The sequence below is a fragment of the Pristiophorus japonicus genome, chromosome 23 (assembly GCF_044704955.1).
Source record: "Pristiophorus japonicus isolate sPriJap1 chromosome 23, sPriJap1.hap1, whole genome shotgun sequence".
In the NCBI taxonomy this organism is placed as follows: Eukaryota; Metazoa; Chordata; class Chondrichthyes; family Pristiophoridae; genus Pristiophorus; species Pristiophorus japonicus.
Genome location: NC_091999.1, coordinates 34,783,628 through 34,795,170, shown reverse-complemented (window position 1 = coordinate 34,795,170; position 11,543 = coordinate 34,783,628). Strand labels below are relative to the sequence as shown.

At 42.5% G+C, this 11,543-nt stretch overlaps 1 protein-coding gene across 1 annotated transcript in view; it reads left to right on the top strand.

The window, feature by feature from the left end:
• Positions 1-1,159: 1,159 nt before the first annotated feature.
• Positions 1,160-11,543, top strand: part of LOC139235343 (zinc finger protein ZFP2-like) — a gene marked incomplete at its 5' end in the record, with an annotated part of 100,362 nt that continues 89,978 nt past the window's right edge. Inside the window, 2 exons of the mRNA XM_070866483.1 lie at positions 1,160-1,716; positions 2,977-2,983. Of these exons, the coding sequence (XP_070722584.1) occupies positions 1,160-1,716; positions 2,977-2,983 (564 nt within the window). The remainder of the gene's footprint in view (positions 1,717-2,976; positions 2,984-11,543) is intronic.

Sequence of the window (11,543 nt, the reverse complement as noted above, 5' to 3'; positions counted from 1 at the left end):
TGTCAAACCTGATTTCCCTTTCATAAAACCATGCCGTCTCTGCTTGACTATTATGATTTTCTAAATGTCCTGCTACCATTTCCTTAATAATGGACTCCAGCATTTTCCAAATGATAGATGTTAGGCTAACTGCTCTATAGTTTCCTGCTTTCTCTCTCCCTCCATCCCTTATTGAATAGGGGTACTGCATTTGAGGTTTTCCAATCCACTGGGACCTTGCCAGAATCCAGGGACTTTTGGGAGATTACAACCAATCCATCCACTTTCTCTGCAGCCACTTCTTTTAAGACCCCAGGATGCAGGCCATCAGGTCCAGGGGACGTCCACCTTTAGTCCCAATAGTTTGTCGAGTACCTTTTCTCCAGTGATAGTGATTGTTTTAAGTTCCTCGCTCCCTGTGACCCCTCGATTATCTATTATTATTATTGGGATGCTTTTCGTGTCTTCCACCGTGAAGACCACACAAAATATTTGTTTAAAGTCTCTGCCATTTCCGTGTTTCTCATTTTTAATTCCCCGTCTCATCCTCGAAGGGACCAACGTTGGCTTTAGCTATCTCTTCCGTTTTATATATCTGTAGAAGCTCTGACTGTATTTATATTTCTTGCCAGTTTACTCTCAATCTACCTTCTCCCTCTTTATTATTTTTATTAAGTCAATACTTAAAACCACACAGCAGAAGGAAAGAATGTTCCATAGAAACTAGAATTGTCTCTTCTGAATTTCGATCCTGTACTTACAGTGATGACTTTTGTAAACTCCTTTTGCAGGTGTTAGAAGGGGAGGATTTGAAGAAGGGAAACTCAAACGAAACGTCACGTCGTGATCAGATAGAGTCACTCGATTCATCAGGACTTGAATATCATCGGCCTTTTAATGTGGAAGGAGAAATGTTTTTTTGTTTTGTCTGTGGGGAAAGATTACAAACATCAGTGTGACTGAAAAAGCAGAGGCACACACACCCGAGTGAGAGTGTATCAGTGCACTGATTGTGGAAAGAGCTTTAACCAGTTACACATCCTGAAAAACCATCGCACCATTCACAGCGGGGAGAAACTGTAAACGTGTTGTGTGTGGAGGAGGCTTCAACTGATCATCCAACCTGGAGAGACGGAAGCACACCCGCACCACGGAGAAACCGTGGAAATGTGGGGACTGTGGGAAGGGATTCAGCTACCCGTCTGCGCTGAAAATTCATCAACACAGTCACACTGGGGAGAGGCCGTTCACCTGCCCCGTGTGTGGGAAGCGATTCACTCGGTCATCCGACCTGCTGATACACCAGCGAGTTCAGACTGGGGAGAGGCCATTTATCTGCTCTCATTGTGGGAAGGGATTCAGTGTGTCATCCCGCCTGCTGATACACCAGCGAGTTCACACTGGGGCGAGGCCATTCACCTGCTCAGAGTGTGGGAAGCGATTCACTCATTTATCCAGCCTGGTGATACACCAGCGAGTTCACACTGGGGAGAGGCCGTTCACCTGCTCGGAGTGTGGGAAGCGATTCATTGTGTCATCCGACCTGCTGACACACCAGCGAGTTCACTCTGGGGAGAGGCCATTCACCTGCTCGGAGTGTGGGAAGCGATTCACTCAGTCATTCCGCCTGCTGACACACCAGCAAGTTCACGCTGGGGAGAGGGCGTTCTCCTGCTCTGAGTGTGGGAAGCGATTCACTCTTTCATCCCACCTGCTGAGACACCAGCGAGTTCACGAGTGACTGCAGGGGTTGGATTCTGCTATAATTGCAGCTGTTAATCACATCCCGACTGAATCGTGTCAATTCCGACAGTTGAATTTTGTTTCTGATGATAATAACACTATAACTGGGCTGGAATATAATATTTTGATATTTCAACAACAGAGTGTGTCGACATTTAATGTTCCAAGATAAGAGGAGACTAATTGATGTCCTGTTACTGACTGCACCATTTTGGGGCCTTTTCTCCTTTATAACTCTGGATTATTTCAGTTCTCATACCTTTGGTTACTCTCGTGGACAAATGCCAGTTCCCCTTACCTTCCAGAGTGCCTCTCCTATCCTTGGTATTGTGGGAAGTTGTCGGTAACATGCCTGGGATCACTGAACACAAAACCCAGTCTGTGAATCACTTTCAGATACTGGACTTAGCGTGTGTCCCACAGCATCTCTCTCACCTTCTATGTGTGATTGGAGCATCACGCCTGCAAACCTGGGTTTAATTTAAATTTGAATCCACTTAGGAAATGTATTTAAGAAAACACAGATCACTTCAAATAATTGCCAACGGTTTCGAGTCAACAAGATGAACAATTAAATAAATCCCGGCCCAATATTCCACCTCTACATTCACAGGAGAAAGTCTGTTATCAAACTCCTCGAGTAGACAGAATATAGAACAATGCTAACTGTAATAATATCTAGCATCTGTTGTAAATATCTTTCAAATCCCGACTGATACAATGTGGCGTTTTCCTTTCGGTTGAAGTGAATGGAAGATGAGAGGGGTGTTGGCATAGGGAACTCGGCTAATTCAGCTTCTGAAAGGTGTTTATGTTTAGTTCATTCCATATTAGGGAAAATGTGGTTGTTATCATTAGAGAGAGATTTCACTGAGCAGCAGTATTTGTTTGCAACCAACTGGCCAAGGATATTTTCATCATAGAATATTTAGATTAGAAATATTATGTTAGAATAAGAAGAGTTCAAAGACTAGTGGTTTGTGCTTGTCACAGGAAGACCAGTGCTTCCAACATTGTTGATGTCTGTTGACGAAAATGCAGACTTGTGTCTCTGGACTATGCCGTAGCCAAAGACGACCATATTAGGCAATGCGAGTTCCAGTTGGATAAGAGGTTGATGGCATAGCAAAAGATACAGCAGTTAAAACAAAATTTTCTCCAGTTATCTGCAAAGTTGGACATAAGAATTTAAAGTATTGAGTTAAATTATTGGGATCGATTGTTATAGAATTGAATTGTTATAGAATGGAGAAGTGGTGAAGTTATTCTAAACTTGTATCGAACCTTGATTAGAGTTTGTGTGTGCAATTCTGGTCACCATATTACAAAAAGGATGTGGAGGCACTGGAGAGGGTGCAGAGAAGATTTACAAGGATGATACAAGAAAGGCGAGCGTATACCTATCGGGAAAGGATGGACAGGCCAGGTCTCTTTTCTCTTGGAAAAAAAAGGTTGAGTGGTGACCTAGTATTTTTAAAATGATGAAAGATTTTGATAGAGTAGACACAGTGTTTCCACTTGTGGGGACCAGCAAAATTAGAGGCCATCAACATAAGAAAGTCACCAAGAAATCAAATAGGGAATTCAGAAGAAACCTCTACCCAGAGAGTGGTGAGAATGTGGAACTCGCTGCCACAGGGAGTGGTTAAAGCGAATAGAATCGATGCATTTAAGGGGAGGCTAGACAAGTATCTGAGGGAGAAGGGAATCGAGGGTTATGTGGATATAGTTAGATGAGGAATGAAGGGAGGAGGCTCGAGTGGAGCATAAACGACGGCATGGGCCGAATGGCCTGTTTCTGGGTCGTATATCCGATATAATCCTGTTGTCGAAGTCACACTGCTCGAAGGGGAAGATAAATGACCTGCATCCAAACGCAATTGTTACTTTTGTCTTCTTTGTAAAATGACAAAGTCTGGGCATAATTTGTTTGTGAAATTAAAACTGATTTTATATATATATATATATATATTGCTAAGCGTCGCTGGTCAAACACATGGGAAGGAAAATTTAGCTGAAAATTGAGATAATTAAGTTTTATTTTTGAAAAAGTCCCGTCTCTGTGGTTCTGTCCAAACTATGTATTCAGAAATAAGTTTTTGGGGGCGACTGTTATGCTCAAGGGAACTAATATCCTTCCTCTTGTAGACTGAATTGCTCTCTGGCATATTTTGGAGAATAATAGGTCCAAGAAGAGGTTTGGTTAAATAAAATTAAACAAAGAAACTGGGTCATAACTTGGACCAAGTAGGAATGTTTTATTGATGTTTAAAGACAGTATGATAATATTATATTCGACAGTAAAGTTCATCCGGGCTCATGATATAAATGGTGAACACTGTATAAAATGTAATGAGAGGAAATGAGTGTGGATATAAGAGGAAAACAGGAAAGTTACACCTCCAAATAGAAATTTTTCTTAACTCATTGTTCCTGGGAGAATTGTCATAAATTAATGGGTACAATCTGGTGTTAATGTAAATTCTTTTTAAAGTCAGGGAAGTGTAGGAAATTGCTAAGATTTATCTGAGATGTTTGTGTCATTGCCGACACTGAACAATAAGAAAACTGAATTTGATCGCCTGGCCACTACCCGAGACATCGGGACCGTGCAGAGGGAGATGAGTAAAGATCTTCGACACCCCACGATGTTTTGATAAGTACACCTCAAATGGCTTGGATCAGATGTCACATGTGGCATGATACTGGGATACCGCTGCGTGTGTGTGTGAATAAGTCTCAGGCATGCTCAGTTATCGACAACAGCACAACATGAAATGGCTAATGTGGCACAGGAGAGTGAGAGAACTTTTTAAACCATCAAGGTCGTGACACATTCTCCATAGAGAAACCGACTTTGAAATAAGCAGGATAGAGTTAAACACACTGCTACCTGTCAGAGGCATTAGAATTAACAGTGGCGAGAATGCTGATCAAATTAGGATTTCCTTACAGCTAGAATGGTCATCAGTTTCAAGGCCTCCACTAAGTACTGAACAAAGAAAGCTTGTAGAGAGGCTAAAAACAAAACAAGTCAGCATGTCTCTGTCTGGACAAGGTGGCCATGGCTGTGTGCAGATCAGCTACAAGCTGAAGGTGGGAGATAAGGATGACGTACCTCACAGGCTCCATAACAAAACATGGATCCAAGTGAGAGGCCATTTCCAGGAGGAAGCAGAGGCCCTCAAAAGGTTTAGTTTTGGAATCCGTGATAAACCGAGGCAGAGACCCTCAAAAGCATAATTTTAGTGGTAATAGAGAAAGAAGCCTAAAGCCTGCTCCTTGGGAAGATTGGGAGACCAGGAAGACTCCCCTGAACCAAGTGGGTTGGGACACATCCTGACCACAAACACTAAATTAATAGTGTTCACTTAAAGATTTAGTATCACTCCAGGACAATATGTAATTCAAGAACATTATAAAATACTTCAATACAAATTTAAAAGATAATGACGGCAGATTATTTTAAAGTAAGAAATGTTGTATGTTGATCAGTAATGTTAACTATAGGTTTGCCAAGTACAAATGCTGATAGTGATCATCATATGTGGGACTGAAATAAAATGACATCCCACCTCACAAAAAGAACTCGACCTGTCCGATCCAGTAAACGAAGCCACATTTAATGGACTAGAAGTAACTGAATCAGGAAATGTATTATCTAACAATGTGTGTTTTTAAATTGTGAATTGAAATCAAAAGATTTAAACATGAGCTTGAATCTATCAACTAGATTATGTGAAGGGAGATTTTCAAAGTCAATAGACAAAATTGGAAGAGAATGAGTAAAGGATGTGTTAGTAAAGAATAGAAAACAGGAACCAAGGGAGGAGGAAGATGGGGAACACAAGGAGAATCAGTTTAAATCGCATGGAAAGTGAGAGCTGACAGGATAGCTCAGAATAGGAGCCACAGCAAGGTTAGAAGGAGTAAACAGAATAGATATAGAAAGTGAATGGGAACACGATGTGTCTTACTGGTGGTATTGTGTGTAGCCTCTGTCACATTTATGATGAATGTGGTACAGAAGTGACTAGACAAGAGAGAGAGTAATCAAATCCCTTTGTTTATTCATGAAGGACAACTGAGAAAATGGTTTCGGGCAACCAAGTCACAGGCTTAGATGTGATGCAGCCAATAGGAATAGGGATTTTGTCCCCTCTGGAAGGAGAAAGAAGTGAAGATATCAGACCAGTGGGATTGGTCTTGCCTTTGTTGAGGAAAAATGGAAATGAAACAAAACCTTGGACGGTGTATGGGGTAGAACTGTTTGCAAGGGTGGAAGACTGAGTTAGGTCTGATCCATAAACAGTATGAGGAATATCCAAGATATCTGATTCAGAAGGGAGGAACTTGGATAGCACCAGATATGCAGTGTTGTATTCTGAAAGGAGCAACATGGCTGTAGCATTGACGGGAAGGAGGTAATCTGTGTAAAGAGTTAGAAGGGGTAAGCTGCAGGACAAATTATAACGAAACACAGAAGGCTGAAAACCAAGGGTGGGATAGGTGTATTGCCAGAAAAAGAAGGAATACAACTAAAGGGAGAGTGTTCCCCAGCGATCCTTAGAGGAAATATACGGCGTATGACCTGAAGCGTGACATGGTAATAACACAGTGAAGCTGGTATTGATTGTGCACAGTTCAAGCAAGAAGGAATTCAAGCTAAAATTGGGGTGGGAACCCAGGATCCTAGGAAAACTGGCCAGTGGGATAAAATGCTAGCTGAAATAAATGGAAAATTAATAAAAGAAAAGAAAAATGTTGGAAAAGCAACTTGAATTTACAAAGGACAGTTTGTTTTTACCAAAAGATACAAATGCGAACTTGAAAGCTGCAGCAGCTTGAAAGAGAAACAAAGATGTTGTGGAAAATGGACTGGAGGAAGATCATCAAATTACAAAACCTAATTTGAAGAAATGAGATTTAAATTGGCTGTGAAAAAGATATTGATTTAAATCTAAAATCTTACGAGTTAAACCCGACAAAGCTTTGTGCTGAGAAAGAGAAACAACGATGTCTAACTATGGACTGGAGTAAGGTCATCAAAAAATGATTCAGTTCGGATTCAAAAGGGGGAAAAGTAGTAAGCTAGGCGAACTCAACACAGAAAGAAAAAACTGGGAGTTACAGAATTCTTAAAAACGATGGACCGGCACCGAAGTTTAGATTTTGTGCCGAGAGAAATAAAACATAAGATTTGCTCAGTGAACGGGATTGTAAAAAAACCAAACTGCTGGAATGTATATAGATTGCGTGAAAATTGGATATCTGTAAACAGAATAGCTATTAAATATGTGTGGTCTCGCTTTAAATCAGTGAAAAACTCGTTGGCAAGTATTTGAATTAGATGTGTAGAGAAATTGGAGTTTAATCTAAAATGCTGCCTTTCCCGCTGAGAAGGTTTTATCATGACAACTTTACGAATAATTTCTGCTATTTTAACGGATTCCTAATTTCTTATCAAGTTTTGAAAGCACAAAGACTTGGGGAAATATTTTCAGATGAATAACCGAAATCACGTAATGACGTCAGACCTTCTTACAGACCTGTAGTGGAGTTAACCCATTCCATTGACAGCTGTTGTATTTATAGTGGACATTATTAGTTTTGGATTTCTTAATAAAAGAAAGAAGACTCACCCGACAGACAGAGGACATGGTGGGATAGTCAGAATAAAAATAAAACGAAAAAAGCCAATGCAATAATTCTTGCCTGCTACAGAGGACAGATAGATACTCAAACAAAATAAATTCAAGAGTTAGAAGCTAAGATAAATAAGCTGGAAGAGATAAATACAGGACCAGACGGATAGTGCAGTGCACTATCCCTATGGGGTACCCCACGGTGGGTAAGTGTAGTCCACAACCCCAACCTAACAGTCAATCAGACAGGGATAATGACTACAGAGTCGAGGGGCCCCGACACATGATAATGGCTATTTATCAGTGACACCAATACGCACCACCACCATTCGCTCCAGCGAATGTAGAGCAGCCCACATTACCAAACAGGAGGTGCCCCTCAGCCCACAGGAGACAAATTCTATTGAATAAGTTACCAACCGCTAAAGCAAAATAGTAGAAATACAGAATTCTGACAAAAGTTTGCAGTAGAATATTTTGACTCAAAAGGTAGGGAAAAGGGTTGGGGAGTATGAGGAACGACCGTGGATAGAATATAAAAACCACTCCGGGGCTGATGACCGCAACAGAAATGATGCAGCATTCTTGAAAATGTTTAAGGATAGACTATGAAAGGCACATCAAAAGATAATTAAGTGAGTATTTAACAATAGAGATGATTATGATGAAACTTTGGAATGGGCAGAACATGCAGAGGAGTTAAAGTTAGAACAAAGGGATAAAAGAACAAAAATAGCAGCTACAGCATTGGCAGCCGAGACAAAGGAGGAAGAGACGCACTCCCGCGCAGCTCACCTGAAATGTTTAAACTGCAATGAGGAAGGCAACTTCAGTAGGGATTGCCCGCTGAAAAGCAGAGGTTACAGAAATTCTAAAGGGAGATGTCAAAATTGTGGTAAACTTGGACATTTGGCCAAAGATTGCGGGAGTAATGGGGGAGGCGCAGGAAGGCGAGGCCACCAACAGGCAAAGAAGGGAACACCATTAACCAGGGAAGATCTGATGGACAAGCTCTGACAGGTACCAGCACCACTGGTACCACTGCCACCACTGCCCCAACCCGAGAACACCCAATAACCAACTTAGATTTGCCCCTGACCCATAGGACCGTCAATTTATAAATAGAGGGGGCGGGATATCAGAAAGCAACCCTAAGTGAGATGGCGTTGTTAGAAGTGCAGAGGTAATGCTACCTGCTCAGTTTTGGTGCTGTCAGAATACAGATGACAACATATTGGGCATCGATACATTGAGGGAGATAGGGGTACTGATAGATCCTCAGCATAACCGGATCATTTAGGGGACAAGCACGAAAACTGAATTAAGTTCGAACACCCGGGACACCAGCAGCAACGAGTGGTAGGAACAACCATAATCCAACCCGAGTGGGAAACAAAGGCTGTATGGGGTAGCGTGTGCCAATTATACCCGACTCTGTGGGCACAATGCAAACAAAATTGTGGATTCGCAGAGATATCACCCATCAAAATTCCTGGACCGAACACAAAGCTCACTGACAGTTCCAATTAACACCAGAAGCTGAGGTAGCGGTCTTCAGATAGGGCTAGAATTAGAGTAGCAAAGTGTATTGAAACATGTAATAGCCTCCATTAATTCACCTGTGTGGCTTGTAAAGATACCCAACAGGTCTTACCGACTGACTATCGAATATACCGCCCTGAATAAGGTGACTTCCGGAAAACAGCCAATAGTGGCAAGTCCGGCCACAGTTTTTAATGGCTTGGATCCAGAACATAAGATATTCACCGTGCTGGTATAGCGAATGGAACTTGGATCATTCCGGTAGACAAAGAGTCCCAAGGAAAATTTGCCTTCATAGTAAAGGGAAAACAATACACATGGGCCAAAGTACCACTGGGATTCAATAACAGCCGGAGCATATTTCATCGAATATTGTCAGGGATTTTGGAACCAGTAGACTTAGGAAAAGGAAGGAGCGAAGTAACATATCTGGGATACATAATATCATAAGGGAAAAGACAGATGCCCGAGGACAGTAAGTAAGCAATTCAATCAATCCCCAGGCCGGGAACCGTGAAAGGCGTCAGGCAGGTACTAGGGTTATTCAACTACTGCAGAAATGTTATTCCTGAATATGCCAAGATGACCTAACCTATACAGAACCAGGTCAAAGGGTGGAAACCCTCCTAAGAGCCAGTAACCTGGGGCCTAGATCAAGAAACTGCATGTGTGCGGTTAAAACAAACTCTCACAAGTGCTCCAGCACTGGGACTGCAGACCAGAATAGGTCCTACCACATTAACCATCATTATAACGCGGTGGTGATTCAATTACATGGGGACAGGCATAGACCGTGGCATATTACTCAGCTGCAGGACTGTCCAGGTGCGTTGCTGCCCTCGACTGTGCGGCTTGGGCCATCAGAGTTAACGAACCAATAATAATGTCAGCATGCATTATTCTACACATCCAGCATACCTTAGTAGAATTACTTAACAATGGAAGGTTAAAAACGGTTTTCGATGAACAAAGGGCAAGGTGGTAAATAACGCTCTCCCCCCTCCTCCCCTGCGGCCCCCCACACCCCACCCAACGGTAACAATAATAAAATACGCTTGCAGTGTGGATCATTGCAGAGGGAGAGGAGCATCAGTGTAGCCCAACAGAGGAAGGTGAGGGAAGTAGTCAGGCAAGTGAAACCCCGCTTGAGGAGGCAGACATGGATCGATATGTAGATGGGTTTTGGTGCTATATCAATGGGACACCACAGACGGGATGGGCCGTGGTAGATCGCAGCGGACAGGTCAAAGGGGAAGGACTGTTAGAAGAGAATCTATCAGCTCAAGTGGTTGAATTAGTGGTTCTCACTGAGGCTTTGAGGCTTGCTGGGGGAAAATGAGTAAACATCTATACAGACAGTCGATACGCTTTCGGAGTAGTGCATGATTATATGATAGCCTGCAGCAGACGGGGATACATGACCGCAGAAGGAGGGCCGATTAAACATGAGGAGATTGGGAAACATCTCGTGGAAGCCTCCCTCCTACCCCAGGAGTGTGCGATAATAAAGATGAAAGCACACGTAAAAAATAATGATCAGTATGAACAAGGGAATGCATGGACAGATGAAGCAAGCAACCGAGTGGCAGAGACAGGAAGCCCAAGGCGGAGCATGTACAATTGGACGAGAGGAAGTAAACATGCTTGAGGTACAGGGAGAGGCCACTCCGCAGGAACAGAAGGGGTGGAAGCAGAGAGGGCCAAACAAGAGACCAACGGGATATGGAGAAAAGATGGGAATGTGGTGGCCCCAGAATGCATCCAGGGGAGCCTATAAAATTTATACCACGGGTATGTCCATACAGGTAGAACCAACATGATAAGCTCGATGTCCAGATGCTGGTGGTGGAAGGGAATATCTAGAGATATAGAGGACCTCTGCAGAAGGTGCGTGTTATGCGTAAAATACAACCCAGGGGGAAAGTAAAGGTCAGAATGGGACATCAGCCCCGACCGAAGGGACTCTGGGAAAATTTGCAGGTAGAGTTTACTGGACCATTATCCAGCAACAAGGGGAAGACATACTGCTTAGTTATAATACACCAGTTTACGAAGTGGGTAGAAGCTTTTGCCACGAGGAATTGTTCAGTAGAAACCATGGCCAGGATCCTAGCAAAGGAACTAATGGCATTACAGCTGAACTCAGATCAAGGTTCACACTTCACAGGGAAGATAATGAAACATGCCTGCGCATAGGGATTAGGCAAAAATATCCCACATAAAAGAGACTGGAAAGGGATGGGTAGACAGGATACCCCGAGTATAAATAAAGCTCAAGGCAACCCCTAGTCGGACGACAGGAATGATACACTTTGAACTAAAAAAAATAGAAATCTGTAATGGAACTCTGTAAGCAGTTACATGATTTAGAGTCAAAGGTTAGAGATCAGCAAATCAAGGATTTAGAGAACGACACTAAGAAACAGAAGTTCCAAACACCCCAAATAGGCAGTCAAGAGATTACCCCAGAGAGATTCGGGATCACATCCAAATGGATCGGTCGCTATCAGGTAATCATGGTAAGTTATGGTACTTATAAGGAATATCAGCAAGTGGAAACACTGGACCCAGTTAAAAAAGCATGGTCACTAACTAACCAGTGACAACCGGAAAATATTGCTTTTTGCAGGACTC